The sequence below is a fragment of the Eulemur rufifrons genome, chromosome 14 (assembly GCF_041146395.1).
Source record: "Eulemur rufifrons isolate Redbay chromosome 14, OSU_ERuf_1, whole genome shotgun sequence".
Classification (NCBI taxonomy): domain Eukaryota; kingdom Metazoa; phylum Chordata; class Mammalia; order Primates; family Lemuridae; genus Eulemur; species Eulemur rufifrons.
The window spans coordinates 7839064-7861217 of record NC_090996.1 but is presented as its reverse complement, the minus strand read 5'-3'; the positions used below and the strand labels follow the sequence as shown (position 1 = coordinate 7861217).

At 45.0% G+C, this 22154-nt stretch overlaps 1 protein-coding gene across 2 annotated transcripts; it reads right to left on the bottom strand.

Annotated features, from left to right (window-relative positions):
• Nucleotides 1–3693: 3693 nt before the first annotated feature.
• Nucleotides 3694–20709, bottom strand: BCL7B (BAF chromatin remodeling complex subunit BCL7B). 2 transcript variants are annotated; one of them, XM_069486324.1, is made up of 6 exons: nt 20561–20709; nt 15283–15358; nt 8672–8768; nt 6314–6484; nt 4937–5016; nt 3694–4703 (listed from the first exon to the last, which is right to left on the bottom strand). In XM_069486324.1, the coding sequence occupies exons 1-6, from the start codon at nt 20650–20652 to the stop codon at nt 4611–4613; spliced, it is 609 nt and encodes a 202-aa protein (XP_069342425.1). In that variant the 5' UTR covers nt 20653–20709; the 3' UTR covers nt 3694–4610. The 2 variants fall into 2 exon arrangements, with proteins under 2 accessions (XP_069342425.1, XP_069342426.1); XM_069486325.1 differs by lacking the exon at nt 6314–6484.
• Between the last annotated feature and the right edge of the window lie 1445 nt (nt 20710–22154).

Sequence of the window (22154 nt, the reverse complement as noted above, 5' to 3'; positions counted from 1 at the left end):
AGTGAGACCACCATCTCTACAAAAAATAGAAAAATTAGCTGGGCATGGTGGCAGGCACCTGTAGTCCCAGCTACTCAGGAGGCTGAGGCAGTAGGATCGCTTGAGCCCAGGAGTTTGAGGTTGCAGTGAGCTATGATCAGGCCACTCCACTCTAGCCTGGGAGATAGAGCAAGACCCTGTCTCAAAAAATAAAAAAATAAAAATATCACACTACAGGCCGGGCGCAGTGGCTCATGCCTGTAATCCTAGCACTCTGGGAGGCTGAGGCAGGTGGATCGCTCGAGGTCAGGAGTTCGAGACCAGCCTGAGCAAGAGCGAGACCCCATCTCTACTAAAAATAGAAAGAAATTATATGGACAGCTAAAAATATATATAGAAAAAATTAGCCGGGCATGGTGGTGCATGCCTGTAGTCCCAGCTACTCGGGAGGCTGAGACAGGAGGATCGCTTGAGCTCAGGAGTTTGAGGTTGCTGTGAGCTAGGCTGATGCCACGGCACTCACTCTAGCCTGGGCAACAGAGTGAGACTCTGTCTCAAAAAAACAAAACAAAACAAAACAACAACAACAAAAATATATATATATATTACACTGCAGATTACGTATGAATTACAGAAGTGTATAAGCACTCTAAAGGTGGAGAAATCTGGTAGATACCACCTTAGCCAAGTGATCAAACTTCGCATCACCATAATGGGACAAACTGACAGTATGTGCCTCTTGATACAAGGCAATGAATACACAACATGACCTCTGTAGTAAGAATACTGGCCAAGAAACATATAACCTGAATCTCTTAGAAAGAAAACAGACAAATCCAGATTGTGGGACATTCTACAAATAACCATCTAGACCCTTCAGAAATATCAATGACATGAAAGACAATCATCCACCTAACTCCCAAGAAAGGAGACTAAAGAGACTAAATGCAATGTGTGAACCTAAATTTAATCCTGGACCTGGGGGTAGGGAGAACTGCTCTACTATTGGCACAATTTGGGGAAATTTGAATGTTTGTGGTAAATAATATTGTATCGTTGTTAAATTTCTTGAGTATGATTGTGGTACTCCAGTTATGTTGGGGAATGTCTGTGTTCTCAGGAGATGCAAGCTTAAGTATTTAGTGGTAAAGTGTCTTAGTCCATTTGTGCCTCTATAACAAAATGCCTGATACTGGGTAAATTATAAAGAACAGAAATTTATTTTCTAACAGTTCTGGAGGCTGGGAAGTCCAAGATCAAGGTGCTAGTTCAGCTGTCTGGTGAGGGCTGCTCTTTGCTTCCAAGATGGCATCTTAATGCTGCATCCTCCAAGGCAGAAGGGAGGGAAGGAATCCTGTGTCCTCACAAGGCAGAAGGGCCAGGCCGCCCAGCACTGCGTGAAGCCTCTTTTATGAGGGTATGAAGACCTTAATCCCATTCCTGAGGAAGGAGTCCTCATGACCTCAGCTCTTAATACTATGGCAACACCTGAATTATGGAGGGGACACATTCAAACCTTAGCAGTGTCATAATGACTGCAACCTATTTTCAAGTAATTCAGACAAAAAACTGGGAAAAAATGTATATTCAGACATAGAGCAAATGTGGCAAAATGTTAATAATTGGCGAATGTAGGTGAAGGGAACACACCTTTACCAAATTATTCTTTCAACTTTGTGTAGTTTTGAAAATTCTCAAAATAAAACGTTGCAGAAAATGGAAACTTAATCCCCTGGTTACTCCCTGCACGTGCCCAGGTACTTTACTGCCCCATCTGTTATTCTAACCTGCCCTGCTTGGTCTTTTCTCAGATTTCCTCACATCCAGACGAAATTGTCAAGGCCCAGTGCAAACGCCACCTCTCCTAGAAACCTACCAATATCCCAGCCTGAGATTCTTCTCTAACGATGCTCCACCTTCGCCACCCTCGGGGCACGTACTCCTGTCTACCTTCTCCACCTCACCAGACTATGAACTGCTTAAAGCAGAGACCGTGCGTCCACCAGTTGTACTGTCCAGAGAGCCCAGGATGTATGTTTGCAACACAGTCATCCCTTGCTATCCACAGGTTCCGCATCCGAGGATTCAACCAACTGTGGATTGGAAACACAGGATTTGCAGAATGCGAAATTGCAGATACAGAGGGCCTACTTTGTGACTTGAGCATCTGTGGGTTTTGGTAAACTCGGGGGTCCTGGAACCAATACCCTGTAGATACTGAGGGATGACTGAATTTATAAAATGAATAAATGTCATTTGCCAAGATGACAAGTAACTTGGGCACTCACCTTTTCCATACTCCCAAGTTTTCTTGTACGAAATTCATTTAGCTCTGTTGATCTCTAGTGCTCACCCACATGTATTTAGGTGTGCGTATGTATAGGGCACACCACTACCCAGAGGGAACATACAAGTTATTTGGGAATAACTGTGGTCATTCTGTGACTCTTCCTCTTTCTCCTTATCCTCCCAACTCCTACCCTGTGAAGGCTCCAGGATGGTGGTGGAGGTTGCTAGCCTAAATTTCTTAGAATCTCAATAAAGTGGTGCTAAAGTGGAACTCCAGGAGAAGGGTTTCTATTGTCTGTCCATCGCTCGACCTGTTGCTTTGTGGGCTCTCCTCCCGCACTTACTACACCACGTTCTGCCCAGATCCAGGTAGAGGTCTAGAGAGATTCCGGACCTCCTATGTTCCTGTCCTCGCACCTGGTCACAAAGTAACCTGGAATGCCAACTGCTAACTTCCCTTGTCACTTTTCTTTCCTACTTGCCTTTTGTAACACTTTATTTCAATAATTCTGTTTTCATTTATAGAAATTCTATTTGGTTCTTTTTCAAATCTGCCTGATCATTTTTTATGGTTTCATTCATTATATTTCCAATACCTTCCTTTGTTTAAACACATTAAAACATACTTTATGTACCACATACAATTCCAGTATCCGTGACATTCATTTGACAACTTGAAGTACATGTTGTTTAAAAAAAAAAAAAAAAAATAGGGATGATAAAATAGGGCAGCAGAACTTGGATCCTAGTCCACAGTACCCGGAGCCCCTACGGGAAGTGAGAGGGATCACTTCAGGGAATATTGCAACAAAATGTTGAATTCTTTTCAACCATGACTCTATTATTTTCCTTAGGAATCAGGAACAAAAAAGAACTCATAGACAGAAAGCAGATCTGTGGGTGCCCAGGGACTAAGCAGAGGGAAAAATGGGGAGTGACTGCTTTTTGGGCATGAGGTTTCCACGCGGGGTAGCGAAAGAGTTCAGAGCCAGACAGCGGCGATGACTGCAAAACACTGTGAATGCACTTAGTATCACCCGACTGCACACTTGAAAATGGAGAAAAGGGTACCTTTGATGTTGTATGCATTTTACCACGAGAAAAAAAAGTGAAAATAGAACTCATTAATCCCTCCTGAGCACCCGGGGCTGTGGAAAGTACATCCTTTGGTCACATTCAGTACACACAGGGACAGAAGTATGATTTGAACTACATGAAAACTTCAAAGGGAGTCTCAAAATCATTCTCATCAGAAAGCGCACTCGGTGGGACTGAGACATTTGGCAGGGCCCAACCTATGGTGACTTCACAGGCACTTAGTCACCACCCCCCCAGCCCTGCCCCTGCAACCTTCAAGAACGAAGCACTCAGATACCAACAAGACATATTTCAAATAGTTTAATTTTAAAAATATTCTATTCAGTGCTAAAATATGTCTTCACTCACTGTTGCCCATTTCCATTTTCTTAAACTTTTTTGAAACAAAAAATAAAATCACAAAGTTCAATTAAACATGCAGATTTCAAAGAAAAGGGAACTTTCTAGAAAGTCTGAGCTGAAGGAGTACTGTGGGGGATGGGTACTGTTGTCAGAACCTCAAATTCTTGCTGGGGCAGAGTCTGTGGCAGGAGGCAGGGGATGCTGGAATGAAATGTACAGGTGAAGACAGAAAGCTGCATGGGCGTGTGTGCGTGTGTGCGTGTGTGCTGGGGGCAGGGGATGGTTATGGTGGGGCACAAAGGACTGTCAGCAGCTAGAGAGTCCACAAGAGGCAGGACCACCTCAGGAACCGGCAAGTGCCAGGACAGCAAATCTATAAGGACTTTCTGCCCTTATATGGAGAAGGGCCCTTCTCTCCCCTCCAAAGTCTCTCCCCCATCTTTCTCCAACAGCAGCCTATGGGGCCCCAGCTCTATGGGAAAGTCCATGAATCTACAGTCTCCATTCAAGTTCAAGTAACCCTAGGCACTCTCTTCTCTAGAGAGTACCTTCCACGTCTCCTTCTTCTCGCAGAAGTGCCAGCAGTGCAATCCAGAGGTTCTGGAGCAGAGACTGCTGCTACCTGGAGGTGACAGATGAACCTTGGGATGGCTGATGCTCCAGCCTACTTGTGGTGCAAAAGGACACGAGCGCCCCTCTTCTCAGGAGCAAGCAGACACAGGTGCCAGGGATGGGAAGATGATGCCACAACCCCAAGTCCTATGTCAGCCTCCAACCCAGAGGCTCACATGTGCAGGCTCTGGACGCCAGAGCTTGCCCTCACCCCAGCAACACAGCACGGCCAGAACCAGAATGCAATAAATAGAGGCAGGGGCCGGGAGGTGGAGGGTGCCGGGAGGGTGCTAGCTTTCTGTCGCTGTCTGCAGCACTGCAGGTTGGTCCACACAGAAGCGCTTCAGGGGTGGGGCACCTGAGTCTTCCTCTTCCTCGGCAGTCTAGGAGCAGCCAGAGCATGAATGTTAGGGCCATCCCTCAGAACCAGAACCTCCCCAGCCACCCGAATTACAACCTGGAAACCCACTCTCAACCTTCTCTTGCAGATGACCAAACTTCTTCCCCTACCTTACGACCTGGAGAGACTAGTTCACGATGCCACAGATCCAATTTCACATTAACAGAGTCTTTACTGTTTTGATTGGAAACTGGGAAACCCACGGTGACCCCTTACCTGTGTCTCCAGTGGGACTGGTTCTTCCTTTGTGAGGGTGGGCGGTTCATCAGCAACTTCTGAGGCAGGCAGGGAGGGCTCTGAAAAAGCAGCAAGGTCAGCCCAAGCGCAGGCCTTCCTGAGGCAGGAGACTACCGAGGAATCTCAGCCTCAACCTGGGGGGCTTTCCTAAGAGTTCTGTGGCAGTGACTCGGAGAACACTGGCCTGGGAATCAAATGTTGGGGGCCTGGCAAGGCCATAGTCTTGTCGAGGAGTCACAGCCACTAGTGGTAGATGGGCCAAACATGGCTACATGGCTGGATCACACAGGGCTGTCAACGCCAGGCTGGGGAGCTTGGCCTATTCTGCAGACATCTGGAATCCACAAAGCAGCTCATCTTGTCATTCTCCAGCCCAAATGTCACGACTCTAACCCAGTCTCCCAGTTTTCTGAGAGGGCTGCTAGGAGGATTAGGTGAAATGATATAAGGAGCTCACAGCGTGCATGGCAAACAGGAAGCACACAATAGATATGAGTAATAACTGGCATTTCCCACACAGAAACAAGTTCTATTTTTCAGCCTGGCTGTTAACAGGTCACAGAAGAGGAGAGGCCAACAAGGGCCAAAGATGTATATACAACCTGTTTCTGTCTGTACTACAAGGAATGCGCAGGATATAATGCAAGCAGCACGCACTCTGAAGTCAGGACTTAAACTGACCTCCAGTTCCAACAGTTACTAGCTCTGTGATCTTGATCAAGTGATTTAACGTTTCTAAGCCTTAAGCCTCTATTTCTACGTCTGTAAAATGAAGACAATAGCTGCTATCTTACAGGGTTGTGGTTTTTTGGGTTTTTATTGTTGTTGTTTTTAAACAAATCCTTATGCCACAGGGTGACTTTCGACAGATTGCAGCGAGGGAGCTGGGGAGCTGCTCTGCTCCATATGAAAGCTTGACCCAGCAGCAGGCTGTCTAGGAATTGTTTCAACACCAGGTTCCCCACAAACACGCACTGCATGATGGGCGAGGGGGTGGCCACATTTCTGGCGGCACCCCATTTCCCAGGATGAGGGGCTCACTGCACCAGACCCCAATCCTGGTGTGCGGTGGGGCAGACCACCACTCACAGGGATTTTCAGGGAATTATATCAGGCATCAAATATAAAAGTTCCTTACACAGAGCCTGGCACTCAACTGTATTGCTTGTTTTCTCCCTTCCCTCTGCGAAAGGTAAAATACAATCATTCCCCAAAATGTCCTAAGCTCTTAACAAGAGGCTTGATGCTGCCAGGCTCTGAGGCACACTCTCTACCTTTTACCTTAAAGAAGAGAAACATCGAGAGCAAGAAGCAAGGCTCCTCCATGACGCTCAGCCTGGGTCAACCATGACTCACCCTCAAGGATCTCCTGGCCCAGGGTTGGGGGCTGGGAGTCATCTGTGCGGAAGTCAGAGGTGTGTGCAGGGCTCAGGGACTCGCTCTGCTGAGGGCTGGGACTTGAGTTGGTGCTGCTGTCCACCTTGAGCTGATAGACATCAGACATAGAACTCTGGTTGCTGTTTTCATCTGCAAACCAAACACAACGAAGGCAACAGCTGAGGGTGGTCATTTTCCCCAAGGGGAACTCAGTACAGAGCCAAGGACCTGGCAGCTCCTTAGGCAGCCATGACACAGTCGGGTACAATAACCACTGCTGCAGACACTCCCTGAAAAGGCAGACAATCTTGGGGCTTCTAGGCACTGCAAATTATCAGCAGAATCTAAGTTGATTAATTTAAACATTTTCTATTTCACGACATATATTCTAAGTACCAGATGCAGCCAGAATCTTTACGTTTATGCAACATCAATACTTCAGGACATGCTTATTGATCCCTTCATTGTTAGCCACCAGTTACAGCCTGGACCTGGTATTTTCTCACTGCCCAGTGAAAGGGAACCCAAAGCTGTGCCCCCGCTCAGTACTTCCCTATCTTCCCATTTTACATGATGTGCAGAAAACAAAAGGTGTCTGGCACCCTCAGGTATCAGAAGGCGGCCTGTGGTATCCGGAGATGGTCAGCACAGGCTTTGCCGCCGGAGTGCCCCCGCACTGAGGGATCACCACCTGGAGTCTGTCTGCGGGCTGAAAGTCACACTTAAATTGAAAAACGTTAGAGTCAGCAACCCCCTCCTCTCCCTCACCTCCAGCAGCCAGTCACCAAATCAGATCTACCTCCTGCTCTGGTATCATTTGCGCTCATTCCTTCCTCTCCTGCTGCCTCAAGCCTCATCACCTCCGGCCTGGCCTCCCGAGAAAGCCCCTAACTAACTGCCTCCAGGCTCACGTACTCCAAATTGAACTTCATCCCACTGCCAGAGTGATCCTTCCAAACCCTTCAGTGGTTCCTTGCTGCCTCAAGGATAAATGTCACTCTCCAGTGCTCCTGAGGGCAGGCACGAGATGGTCCGATCACAACACACAAAGTCCTGTCTGATCTCCGGCCTCACTGCCTGCCGTTCTCCCTTAAGCACCGTTGGCCCCAGCCAGGCTGGACCCTACCCCAAGTGCTGCTTCATGCACAGCTGCTTCTGCCCACCTGCTCCTGGTGCTGGGACCACTTTCTCTTTCCAGTCTCCCTGGAAAGCCCCCAGACATTCCAACACTTAGCTCAAGCATCACCTCCTCTGCGGAACCCTGCCTCCCTAGGTCACACCGGAGAAAATGACCGCCTTCTCTTATGCTCCTGTTGTAGCCTGTGCACACCCGCATTCACTATTTTATACATCTCTTTGCTTCCATATACTCTGTGTGGGCAGGCTCTGTGGCTTACTTGTCCTCGAAGTGCCATACATAGTACCTGGCACACAGTAGGAGTTCACTAAATGTTTATGGAATGAAAAGGAGGAAATGGAGCCTCATGAGTCTCCCAGAGCTTTATGATTATCAAACAGCCCGCATACAGCTAAGGAGAACCCTCCCCTTGTGTTCTCCTTCCAATGGAGCATTAACCTTGGTGGGGGAGGGGAGAGAGGTGGGCAGGGGACAACTGCACACAGGGTTAGTGCCAAGCCTGGTTCTCAAGAGGAAGTTGTAAACTCACTCTAGTCTTTACTCCTACCAAGACCATTAACTTCCGCGCTAGGATGGAAGTAGCATTTTATCATAAAAAGAATAAAGCTCTGTCACTTTTGAGCTTAGGCAAACACTCTTCTCTGAAGACTAGTTTCCTTAAATAGGGATAATAACTGCCTAGTTTATATCACAGGCTGATATATGGATAAAAATGACAAAGTGAAGTAAAAGTGCTTCACAGACAGTAACTGGCACGTGGGAGTAAAAGGCAATATTATGATTGCGGTGCTGACACGGGCGGGATCGTTTAGGAGGCAGAACTTGTGCTGACGGTGGAGAGGCAGAAGCCGTGGCTTTGGGAAGCCTACTCTAGGGCACCATCATCAAACATACAGTCTAAAGGAAAGAGCTTCTGAGCCACAAAGCCGAACGTGGGGTCTGCCACTTACTAGTTATGTAACTTTAGATACCTAACTTCACCTCTCGGAGCTTCAGTTTCCTTAACTGGAAAACGAGGATGCTATCTTCTATCTTATGGGGCTATCGTGAGGTTTAAGTGAAAAGACTTATGTAAGTCTTAGCACAGTATCGGCGAAACAGTAAGAACTGAAATGATACGTAGAACTATTCTTCTTATTATTATTGAGTTCAATTAAGTTTTCTTTTTCCTGCAAGGAAGACATGTGGATGCAACTCACCCTGGAATTCAAGAAGGAGAGAGGAATTGGCTGAGGCATCAGAGGGAAAGCCATTAGGTTCCCGGGCTGCTGAATTGTTCGATTTTGACTTTTCTTTCTAGAAAAGGAAAAAAAGAGGAATATGATAGAGCCAAGCAGGAGACTCACAAAGAGAGAGAGACCTATGTGAGAGACCACAGAAAACTGCCCTAGGACTGTGCAGGAATAACGACAGTGGTATGAGACTCCAAGGACCCAAGGAATAGCAGAGTCTTGGACAAGGTGCTTGTCCTCAAGCCTCAGTGTCTCCATCTGTAAAATGGAGCCTTCCAGTGTGAATATCATGAGTCAAAAGTGACAGGCAGATGAATATGCCTCTACTAGAGCATCCTGTGGTACCCTTGTTTTGTCCTGATCACAATGTGCTATCCAACCTTTCCTTACATGGATGGGCAAGAAACACAAAATATTCATTTAAGGAAGATTCTCGTTTGAGTAGCACAGCAGGAAAAAAAAGTGAGAGAAGAATGGACCTCTGACTGGACAAAAGCAGCAGTCACTGGACATGCAATGCAAGCAGCGACAGGACCAAGGAGCCCCTGCCAGCTCTGCTCCCATCCAGCATCCTCATCCATTCAAAACGATCACCCCATGTCTTCCCTTACTTATAAAATCATTTCTTTCAAGAAGGATGTGGGTTACACGTGCAGAGGAACCGAGTCAGAAGGTAAGCACTAGCTTCTAACAGACAAGCCCAAGACAAAGGAAACAATACAAGCATTTGCAAATGAGAGCATCTCAAAAGCCAAAAGCAGAAATCTGAGTAGTCTCAAATTTACCAGTTCACACTTTTTATACATGTCTATTGTAGGTGCATTGCACTAGTCATACAATTTTTTAAATAACTCTCAATCCTATCTCTGTAATACATCAACTGTACCCATGTATGTGTCCTTCTCTTCATTTTTCATATGTGGATATAATTTTAATGTAACTGCATTTAACTACATAAACATGATTTTTAACAGCTGCATAATATTCCATATACCATAATTCACTCAAACACTTCCCAACTATTGGACATTTAGTTTTAACTTATTTAAGATTGTGCTTACTTATTGCTACTAAGAATAAAGCCAAAATGCTCAACTTTCACTTTTTTCTGGATTATTTTGTTCAGATAAATTTGCAAAAAAATATTTCTTCTAGATCAAAAAGTATAAACACATTATGTTTCTTGAAAAACACTGTACCTCACTGCTTTCTGAAAGGGCATGGCAATATAGTTGGTGTAGTTTCATAACACCCACATCAACATTTGGTTTTATCATCACGTTTTTCTGATCTCTCATTTATCTTTATTTATTTATTTATTTATTTTTTGAGACAGAGTCTCACTCTGTTGCCTGGGCTAGAGTGCCGTGGCATCAGCCTAGCTCACAGCAACCTCCAACTCCTGGGCTCAAGCAATCCTCCTGCCTCAGCCTCCCAAGTAGCTGGGACTACAGGTATGTGCCACCATGCCCGGCTAATTTTTTTCTCTATATATATTTTTAGCTGTCCATATAATTTCTTTCTATTTTTAGTAGAGACGGGGTCTCACTCTTGCTCTGGCTGGTCTCAAACTCCTGAGCTCAAACAATCTGCCCACCTCGGCCTCCCAGAGTGCTAGGATCACAGGCGTAACCACCGCACCCGGCCTATCTTTATTTATTTAAAAATTTTTTTTTTTTTTTTTGAGACATAGTCTCGCTCTGTCCCCCAGGCTAGAGTGCAGTGGCGTCATCATAGCTCATTACAACCTCAAACTCCTGGGCTCAAGCGATTGTCCTTCCTCAGCCTCCTGAGTAGCTATGACTACTGGCATGTGCCACTATGCCCGGCTAATTTTTCTATTTTTGGTAGAGACGGGGTCTTGCTTTTGCTCAGGCTGCTTTTGAACTCCTGAGCTCAAGCAATCCTCCTGCCTCCGCCTCCCAGTGTGTTAGGATTACGGGCATGAGCCATCGCACCCAGCCTCATTTTTCTGTATTTTAATGATTCTGCAGACATATAAAAAAATTACTCACTATAGGGAATTCTGAAAATACAGAAAATCGCCTGTACCACCAGAGACAACCTGTACATATATGTGTACCAAAAAGGATCATAATGTAGTATTATAACTTTCTTCTTTCCCCCACTCACCATATTATAAACATTTTCCCGAGGCACTGAATCATCTTCTACATTTTTTTTTAAAGAGACAGGGTCTCCCTCTGTCACCCAAGCTGGATGGAAGTGGTATGATCATAGCTCACTGCAACCTCAAACTCCTGCGCTCAAGCGATCCTCCTGCCTCAGCCTCCTGAGTAGCTGGGACTACAGGCATGTGCCACCATGCCCGCCTAATTTTTTCTATTATTTTAGTTGCTCGGCTAATTTTTTCCCCTACTTTTTAATAGAAACAGGGTCTCTTTCTTGTCAGGCTGGTCTTGAATGCCTGACCTCAAGTGATCCTCCTGCCTCGGCCTCCCAGAGTGCTAGGATTACAGGCATGAGCCACCGTGCCCCGCCCAAGTTTTCTTTTTTTCAATTTCAATAAATTTAGGGGATACAAGTGGAGTTTTGTTTACATGAACAGATTGTATAGTGGTAAAGTCTGGGCTTTTAGTGTACCTATCACCCAGATAGTGTACATGGTACCCAACAGGTAATTTTTCATCCCTCCCCCTCCTCCCACCCTCCCTGATCCAAGTTTTCAAATGTACCAGCCTTAGCAAGAGCACGACCCCATCTCTACTAAAAAATAAAAAAATTAGCTGGGCAAAAAAGAAGAGAAAAGAAAACTTGAATCAGTGTTCTTAGGCAGGGGTATTGCTGGCATTTTGGACAGGCCAATTCTTCAGTGTACAGGACCGAGTCTGGCACTGCAGAAAGCTGAGCATCACTGGCTAATGGAACAATGCCTTGCCATGTTTATAAACATTCCTGGCCACGCGGGGAAAGGGGGAAAACTCAGCACCGCCCCCTGTTAAAGAACCACTGAGCTATCTGAAATGGATACATTTAAGGAAATATATATAAAACAGCGCAAAAAGAAAAAACCCTACATACATCAATCACCATTAAAGCCACTGTAATGATAATCAACGCCCCCCCCCACACACACACACAAAGGCCTATATGGTAATAAAGATGAGTTCTACCAAACTTTTTCATCTGATGTAAGCAGGTTTAGAAATCAAAAAAAAAAAAAAAAAACAGAGGGGAAAGTGCTGAATTTGTTTTAAAAGGTTGGTGGAATTTCTTTTTCTGCCCTATTTTGATTTTTATATCAAAATAAAGATAGCAGGAGAAAAGAAAATTGTAGACCAATTTTACTTATGAACCACATGCCAAAATCTCAAAATCAAGTATTTGTGCATTGAATGCAATATTATAAGGGAAAAAAAGCATGTCCAAGTAGAGTTTGTCTTAGGAATGCAAGAATGGTTCAATATCAGAAATTTTATTAATATCATTCACTACATTAACAGATTAGAGCAGGAAAATCACATGAACATTTCAGTAAATGCAGGAAAAGCAGCTGATAAAGACTAATATCTATTCATAATTTTAATAAATCCCAGAAAACTAAAAAGAGAAGGGAATTTTTCATTTTGATAAAGGTTATCTTCCCAAAAGCCTACAGAGAGAGAATTCACTTAACATTAAGGCACACTATAAATTGATAGTAAACAGAAAAGTCACTTTGGTGCAGGAACAGCTAATACAGAATCAAGAGCTCAAAAACAGATACAGATGTCTGTTATGAATATGGTATACAATAAAGAAGACATCACACATTAGTGGAGAAAGGAAGGATTATTTAGTTCACAACAACAGGAGAAAGGGGTCGGTATTGTGACTCATGCCTGTAATCCTAGCACTCTGGGAAGCCAAGGCGAGAGGGTCACTTGAGGTCAGAAGTTAGAGACCAGGCTGAGCAAGAGCGAGACCCCGGTCTCTACCAAAAATAGAAAACATTAGCCGGGTGTGGTGGCGCATGCCTGTAGTCCCTGCTACTTGGGAGGCTGTGGCAGGAGGATTGCTTGAGCCCAGGAGTTTTGGGACAAATGTTAGCATGTTCACATGGAAAAAGATAAAATTGAGCACTTCATACACATACATACATACACACACACACACACACACCCCAACTCCAGGAGTGTTAGAAATGGGAACAGAACACTAAGCTTACAGAAGATTATATGGAAGACTATTTTTGTGGCCTCAAACAAGGAAAAGATTTCTTATGACATTTAAAAGTATTTTTTTTAATTTCATAGTATTACAGGGTAAAAGTATTAATACTAATCATAGGCCAGGCAAAGTGGCTCACGCCTGTAATGCCAGCACTTTGGGAGGACAAGGTAGGAGAATTGCTTGAGGCCAGTAGTTCAAGACCAGTCTGGGCAATATAGGAAGACTCCACCTCTATAAAAAATTTTAAAATTTAGCCAGGGTGGTGGCACATACCTATAGACCCAGCTACTTGAGAGGCTGAGGCAGGAGGACTGCTTGAGCTCAGGAGTTGGAGACTGCAGTGAGCTTGATAATGCCACTGCACTCCAGCCTGGGTGACAGAGTGAGACTGTGTCTCAAAAAAAAGCCCCAAAAAACTTCTGTTACTCAAGACACCATAGAGCGGCAAGACAAGCCACGGAGGAGAAAAGGTATGGATAGCATATAATCAATAAAGGACTTATTTCCAGAACAGAGAGAATTCCTACAAGTCATAAGAAAAAGACCAAACAGAAAAATGGGTAAGACTTTTAAACTGGCACTTCCTAAAAGAGGAAATCCACAAGACTAATAAACAATGAATAGTGCTCAATCTCATTAATAATTACATAACTAGTCATCAAATTAAAGCCACAATGAGGTATCTTCACATTTAAGTCTAACACTATAACAAGTGTTGATGAGGATTTGGAGCAGTGAGAACTCTCATGTTTCTGGTGGGAATATAAATTGGTACAATCACTTGGGAAAACAGTTTATCATTAGCTAGTATAGGTCAAAGTACGCATACCCTAAGACCCAGCACTTCTATTTTTAGGAAAATATTCTAGGAAAACTCATGGGCATGTTAACATGGATACCAAACATGAATGTTCACAGGGACATTGTTCATATCACCCCAAACTAAGAACCCCGATGTTCATGTATAGGAGAATCACACAGATAAATTATAGTATAGTCATATAATGAATGCACAGCAATATACAGCATACACAGCAATGAAAAGGAACAGACAGGTCCAAAGACAACATGAATGAATTTTACAAACATAATGCTAAGCAAAAAAGCAAGGCATACAAAAATAGATACTTTATGATGCTGTTTATAGAAAGTTAAAATGTCTTGTATTCTTTTTGTCTCAATTTCATTTATTTCTGCTCTGATCTTTATTACTTCTACTAATTTTGAGTTTGTTCTCACTTTTCTAGTTCCTAGAGCGGCATCACTAGGTTGTTTATTTGAAGTCTTTCTATTTTTCTGACGCAGGCATTTCTTGCCATAAACTGTCCCTAGTACTGCCTTTGCTGTATTATGCAGGTTCTGGTATATTGTATTTTCATTTTTTCAAGAAATTAAATATGTTTATAAATGAATAGAAAAGTGGTAAGAAAAGCAAAAGTAGGATAGTGATTACCCTTAGAAGGGAAGGAAATGTTTGTCGGGAAGACTTGCACAGAGGTCTTCTGGGGGGTTGGCAATGCTCTCGTTTTTGACCTGAGTGGTTTTTGTAAGGGTATTAGCTTTATATTTATTCATTATACTGTACATTTCTGTTTCATATACTTTTTTGTATGTGTTTTATATTTGAAATTTTAAAAAACAATTAGGAAAAACAATCTGGGTGTTGATCATCCAGAGAATGTGTAGATAAATGTAGTAACTGTAAACAATACAATTTAAGAGTCAAAAGTAGTAACTCTATTTACATTTACAGATATATGGAAAGTTCTCAAAACCAAGGTTGTACAAAAGAGAAAAAATAGGAAGAGGTTTATTGCATAGTGCTATATGTATGCATAAGTTTTATTAAAAAACAAAAAACACACATATGAAACAATGATACGTATTTTTCAAGAATATGCCAAGTATCTAAATAAATCCGTGGAAGACGAATCAGAAAGGTATATATACATATAATACACATAGTACAGTGGGTGGCTAATTGGGTAAGAGCAGGTATCAGCCAACTTTTTCTTAAAGGGCCAGATAACAAATATTCTAGGCTTTCTGAGCCCTTAGGTCTTATGGCGACTACTCACCTCTGCCATCATAATTCAAAAGCAGCTACTGACAATAAGGAAACCAGTGGGTGCGGTTGTGTTCCACTCCGATAACACTATACTGACAAACACAAGGAGCAGGCCTGGGCTGTCATTTGCCACGCCCTGCAAAAGCGGCTTGGTTAAGGGAAAGAAAGGATGGGGGAAAATAATAGAGGCTTTGCATGGACCAATGAGAGAGTGTGCCTTGAAGTAATTTCAACTCAATTCTGGGGGGAAAAATTCATTCATAGTTAAGAGGCAATCAAAGAAAGACATAAAAAAGAAAGGTACCTTTTTCTTGTTTTGATTTTCCTCCACACTTACCTCCTTGCTGTCTGTCACAGGAACCCACTTAAATATCCTCAGGGACGTGTCACCCACAGTCACCCACTTTTTCTCCCTAAAAGAAAGACATTTTTTAGAACAGATAAAATAAGTTATCATAAAAGAATAATTTTCTGTTCATAATTTGTGCTTTTCTACCTCTCCGCAGGTCATTCCTTCAACCTGCAATGCCTTCTAAACTTCCTCTCCATTAAATTATACGCTGTTTTGGTGTAAAAATCACCTATTCCAGAAAGACTTCCCTCTCAAATTCCCGTGGCTCTGAACCCTCCGCTGGCCTTCTTCCCTCACAGACAATGCACCAGAGCTTTCTTCCTTCATAGACTACACCAATACAGGGCATCGTCACATTTTCAAACTCAGGTATTTACCTGGCATCATTTCTTTATTTTCCAAAATTAATTTAATTCCACTGATATTTATAAAGCCCTACAATAGAAGGCCCTGTAGGAGATAAAGGATGTCTAAGATATGGTCCCTACCTTGGGAGCTCATAAGAACAAAAGAGGTAAGGAAGGAAATCGCTGTAACATGTGAAAGTGACAAGGGAGTTGAGAAGGCAGCTGAAAGACAAAGTGGGACTAGGCCATCCCTCGGAGGGAGAACTCTGACTCCTATGGAATTGGAACTCCGGGTGAAACACAATCTCAGGAGCAGGACAGGATGCTTCCAGCAGACAGAAACGAGCCTGGCACTGGCTTCTGGAGGCAGCGGAAAGCCATGGAAAGACCGTTTTAAAGAGGAGGTAATTTTTACATAAGCCTGAAAAAACGAGCAGTTTACTTCCATCAGGTATGTACCAGGGAAAGACAAGAGACATTCTAGAATAAGGGTGTAGATTATGGACAGAGGTAGGGAGCCCAAAGTTGTGTTTGGGAAACAATAAATAATCACCTTGTGGGAGATAAGACTGGAAGGTAGTTTGAGGCTATTCTAGAGAAGAGATTAAACCTCAATCTGACAGTTGAGGAATCAAAACACACACACACACACACACACACACACACGTGCGCGCGCGCGCAACACTGTGTTGCACCATATTCTTTTTTACTTGCATATGAGTTGCTTTGTACGCTTTTCTCTTCACCTCGTGGGTGAGTTCTATGTTTCTAATTATACTGCCAGAGAGAGGACTGTTCCTCATCGGCATAGTTCTTCAGTGGAGCCCAGGAAGGAGCTCTGCCTCAACAACCAACTGCCTAACCTCATCTCCTTTTCACCAAAAGCCCCCAGAAGTCACTTACTGACTCAAACCGTAAATTAAAGCAAAGCAGAAATTTCTAACCTTTCTGTAGCCATAAGCACCCTTTTTGCTCACAGGTCCCTTCTTGCACACCCACTATTAAATGCTATGACATTTTTTGTCTTTTATAGTGTTTTTGACCTATCAGTCAATTTACGAAATAATTTCAATAAAGATTACAGGCAATTAATCTTTAAAAATCCCTATCATTCCGTATTACTAAAAATATAGACAAGCAGAAATAAACATAGAGAACAAAATTTTTAATTAAAATTAATTTTTTTTTTTTTTTTTGAGACAGAGTCTCACTCTGTTGCCCAGGCTAGAGTGAGTGCCGTGGTGTCAGCCTAGCTCACAGCAACCTCAAACTCCTGAGCTCGAGCGATCCTCCTGTCTCAACCTCCCAAGTAGCTGGGACTACAGGCATGCACCACCATGCCCGGCTAATTTTTTCTATATATATTTTTAGCTGTCCATATAATTTCTTTCTATTTTTAGTAGAGATGGGGTCTCGCTCTTGCTCAGGCTGGTCTCGAACTCCTGAGCTCAAACAATCCGCCCACCTAGGCCTCCCAGAGTGCTAGGATTACAGGCGTGAGCCACCACGCCCGGCCTAAAATTAATTTTTAAAAAGAATGTTGTGATTATTTTAGAGATAATATCTAAGTGTCTCTAGGTTCCTCTTGGAGTGACTCTGCCTTTTCTCTTATTTCCATTTAAAGAACCCTCTAAGGGACAATCACAGGAAAGACACAGCTACCGCTGGGGGTAAGCAGTGGCGGGTGTGAAATGTTAGGATCTCTGCCATTCTGGGTTATCAAGACTACATAAAGAAAAAAGAAAATGGACAGAAATTTAAAAACTTCAACCTTGAAGTTCAAAACTTTGTAGAAATCCTTTTGTCTCTTGCTGTGTCCTAATGAGGTAAAAATGGCAGAGATTACCACTCTGCCCCACTCATAAAATAAGCACAGGCATAAGGAAGTATGAAAGTATTGCCCAAGGTCACTCTCTTAATCACTATTAAGGCCCCAAAACTCTACTACACCTAATTAAACTAAAATACCACTGTTCTGAACTTGCCCACAGAGCACTTTCAATGTACTCTAAGGTCTCCAAACCACTGTGTGTGGAGGAGATACAACAAAGGAGACTCTGTCATTCCGAGAAGTTACTTCCCTAAGCATGTCAGGCAGAGAATGGATCTGCTTCTTTTAAGAGCCACTGGTACCTTAAGAGGTGCTTGCTGTCAGCAGGAACAAGGGCAAACACAGAAGTTGGTTTGGATCTGTCACAGATCTGTCACGGATCTGAACCAAATTCTGAAAGTTCCAAGTGCAAATATGAAGTTATATAAAGCAAAAAAAAGTAACAGTTGTTGCAGCTGTTGACACTGCTCAGCAAATGATGACATAAATGGAAATGTAAAGAGAGTCTGTGATGTAACAGAAAGAATAAATTAGTCTTAGAAAATTGGAGCTAATTCCTGAATAAGCCATTCCATGTCCTCATTTATTCAACAAATATTTAGTACACACAAGAGCCTGTTCTAGGTCCCAGGGATGCAGGGAACAAGATGCATAGTCTTTACTCTCACAGAGCCTGAATTATGGCACGAAACAGACATCAACAACTCACTTCACGGCCGGGCGCGGTGGCTCACGCCTGTAATCCTAGCACTCTGGGAGGCTGAGGTGGGCGGATCGTTTGAGCTCAGGAGTTCGAGACCAGCCTGAGCAAGAGCGAGACCCCATCTCTACTAAAAATAGAAAGAAATTATATGGACAGCTAAAAATATATATAGAAAAAATTAGCCGGGCATGGTGGTGCATGCCTGTAGTCCCAGCTACTCGGGAGGCTGAGACAGGAGGATCGCTCGAGCTCAGGAGTTTGAGGTTGCTGTGAGCTAGGCTGATGCCACGGCACTCACTCTAGCCTGGGCAACAGAGTGAGACTCTGTCTCAAAAAAAAAAAAAAAAAAAACAACTCACTTCACAACTAGTCACTTACTCATTAGGTTTAATCATATCAAACTGTACAAAGATGTCACATATAGGAAATGTCTTAATGGTTCAATCTGTGGAAAGTTCCATGAAAGTGACCTGATCTAGATTGAGAATCTCAAAAGGTGACCCTCCACAAGCAACTTTCCAGCTCAGCTATGAGTTCATTAGGCAACAGGAAGAGAGGAGAAAGGAAGAAGAATGTCAGACAGCAGGAACAGCAGAAAGATGACAAGCATTCTGGGAAAGAGCCAGGTAGATGAGGCAGGTCTTTACTTAAAAGGAAGAAGAGCCCTGGCACAGCGGCTCACGCCTGTGATCCCAGCTCTCTGGGAGGCTGAGGCAGGCGGATCATTTGAACTCAGGAGTTCGAGACCAGCCTGAGCAAGAGCGAGACACCGTCTCTATTAAAAAAATAGAGAGAAATTAGCTGGACATCTAAAAATATATAGAAAAAATTAGCTGGGCATGGTAGCACATGCCTGTAGTCCCAGGTACTCAGGAGGCTGAGGCAGTAGGATTGCTTGAGCCCAGGAGTTTGAGGTTGCTGTGAGCTAGGCTGATGCCACGGCACTCTAGCCTGGGCAACAGAGTAAGACTCTGTCTCAAAAAAAAAAAAAGGAAGAAGAGACCACTGAAACATTAATTTCCAAGCAGAGGGGTGCTATGATAAGATGTGCACTATTTTTTTAAGAGACAGGGTCTTGCTCTGTTGCCCAGGCTGGAGTGCAGTAGCACATCACAGCTAACTGCAGCCTCCTGAGTTCAAGCGATCCTCCTGCCTCAGCCTTCCGAATAGCTGGGTCTACAGGCACATGCCACATGCAGCTAATGATGTGCACTTTAAAAAGACCATTCTGGTATTTAGAAGTGAGAAAAATGCAACTACTCAGAGCAAAGTCATGAATGGATTGGGGAATGAGCAAGAGCGGAATCAGGGAGATCACAGGAGGGCGGTACAGAGTTCCAGGTGAGAGAAGATGGTACTCTGGCTGCTAGGGGTGGGAGTCACAGATGGGGAGGAGAAAAAGGTTTGCCCATTCTTAGGTTTCACCAAAACCTACGGTGGATTAAATGTAGAGGGGGAAAACTATGAATTATTTAATATTTATACTGAGTCCCAACTATATATGAAGCCCTTGGATACAAAGAAAGAAGCAACTTCCATCTGGTGGGGAAATGGACAAATAAACACACAAAGTCCAGGGTACCGATGCCCCTAAAGGTAGTGAAGGGTGAGGGGTGGGAGGGGTTCGGAAAGGCTTCCTGGGGGGAGGTAGCACCTACCTGTGCTTTTAAATTATTGGGAATAATTAGCTAGAGAAAGAGCTCAAGAAGCTGGCCATGAAAGTTTAATGTGCTGATACATCAGAGTTCCTGATACAAAACAGGAGCTCAACCAGCGTCTTCAATGAACGTTACAGGGGCCGTTTCCAAACGACTTTCCGGACAGCCCCCGGGGCCCCAAGAGAAAATGTGCGCGGCGTGTGAGTACTGGGGGAAAGGAGGGGTTTCCACTTCTTGAGGACCGCGCTTGCTCCCGCGGCAGGTGGATTTACCGAGAAACTCACCAAACTTCAACGACTTAACACCTGCAGCGCTCAGCGTGGCGGACTGAAGCCACTCAGGACTGTTCGCTACCATCAAGGGACAGCTGAGAAACGCGCGAGGGGCTGCCCCCCGGGAAGGCGGGAGGGCGCTCCCTCGCCTGGGCCGGGCGCGGCCACTGAGCCCCGCCGACTGAGCGGGGCCCGGAAGCCCGCAGCCCCTCCCGGGCGGCGCGCGCCCGCGGCAGGTGGGCGGACCCGCGAGCCGGGCGGCCCGCTGATTGGCCACGGCCGGCGCGCCCTCTGACCTCACGCCGACGCCAGAGGCACCCTCCTCCTGCCTTCTCTTACTCCCCCCTCCCCCCCAGCGCCGGCCGGTCGGCTTCCACCCTGCTCGCCAGTCGGGCGCTCCCCTGGGCCTGGGCCCGCGACCCCCGCCAGCAGCCTCGGCTCCGGCCCCTCACCATTTCCGCACTTTCTCGATGGCTGCCATCACCTTCTTGATGTCGTCCTTGGCCCGGCTGCGGGTCTCGGCCCGGACCGACCGGCCCGACATGGCGGCGGCGGGAGCGGCGGGGGCCAGGGCACTGCTCCCAAGACACCGAGGATCGCGCGCCTCACGCGCCACCGCCCGCCCGCCGCCGCCGCCGCAGCGTCACCGCGGCCGTCGCCCCCTCCCTGCGCGCGTGCGCGAGGGAGCGCGCGCACCCGCCCGCCCCTTGGGGCGCGGGACCTCAGCGCGCCTGCGCGCCCCGCCCCAGGCGTCCGTCCCGAGCGCCTCGGGAGGTTCCTGGGCCCCTGCGCAGGTCGAGGTGCGCTGCGAGCCGGCCGCACGTGCTGTGATCAGGGCGAGGTGCGAGGCGCTGCCAGCAGGGTCCTTAGTTCTTTCCCAGGGGTTTTGGAGGTTGGCACCTTCCTGCTCTGCCCAGCGTTGCTCCCTCAGTCTATATTTTATGCACTTGACCCAATGGAACTCAGGTTCTGCACCATCTCTGTCCTGCTGCCTCTCCTGTCCGGCGCCCTTTCTCTACTTTCTACCGCTGTGCTCCAAGCACAAGAAATTTCACACCTTTCTTTAGTATGCCTCCCGGCCTTTGGACACACCTGTTCCTCAACTGGAATTCTTTCTCATTTGTCTTCACTAGGTGAACTAACTACGTATTCTTCCAACATTAAGTTCAAACTCTGGCCTTTTCCCAGATATCCTAGGATTCCACCTTGTTCATACTTAACACTCTACTTGACTGTCTCATTTAATTAAGCAGTTGTTGATTAAATGATGCCTATATTAGCCAGGCGTGGTGGCATGTGCCTGTGTAGTCCCAGCTCCTCTGTAGCTGGAGCAGGAGGATGGCTTGAGCCCAGGAGTTTGAGGCTGTCGTGCGATATGATCTCACCTGTGAATAGCCATTGCACTCCAACCTGGGCAACATAATGAGACCTGTCTCTATCAAAACCAAAAACAAACAGATGCCTATTTTGTGCAAAGCTCTGTACCGAGAGCTGAAGACAGAAGTGTTTTTGCTTTCAAAGAGCTTCTAGTTAAGTAGAACATGTAGACCAAAAACTAGGTATTTAAAAATGCTGCTTGATAAATTCTAGGCTAAGGGAAGTATAAGGTGCTATGACCACCCTAATCTGGAAAAAGTGACCTCCAAAAATAGGGTAGATGCTATTGTTTCAAGAGCTAACTATTCACAGACACTGTAGAAACTCAATAAATGTTTCAGTGAATGTTGAATCTTCAGTGCAGCTGCCTTGCTCTTTTGCCCCTGCCTACAGTATGCAGGGTTGGTCCTGTAGCAGCTGTGTTAGGAGGCATATAGGAAGCAGGTTGGTAGTGGTTGCTTCTCCATTTCTACAGAAACTTCCTTCTGTGTGCTCCAGACAAATTACCTAGCTAACCCTGAACTTGACACAGCTTCTGATTGTGACTGTGAACTTTTCATGATCAACTAACATCATGGTATGATAAGCCTATGTGGTTTTGCTGGTGAGGGGGCAGAAATATTAGCTTCTACCTGACTGAGGAGTGGAAGAGCTGAACCAGCATGTGGA

Bases quoted from the DNA above. Each gene is read 5' to 3' on its own strand.
- BCL7B (XM_069486324.1), bottom strand. From the start codon at position 20,652: ATGTCGGGCCGGTCGGTCCGGGCCGAGACCCGCAGCCGGGCCAAGGAC. The intron at 8,769-15,282 runs GTAAGTGTGGAG...TTCCTTTTCTAG, and splicing joins CTGTGACAGACAGCAAGGAG to AAAGAAAAGTCAAAATCGAA. The intron at 6,485-8,671 runs GTGAGTTGCATC...TTTGGTTTGCAG, and splicing joins TCTCCTTCTTGAATTCCAGG to ATGAAAACAGCAACCAGAGT.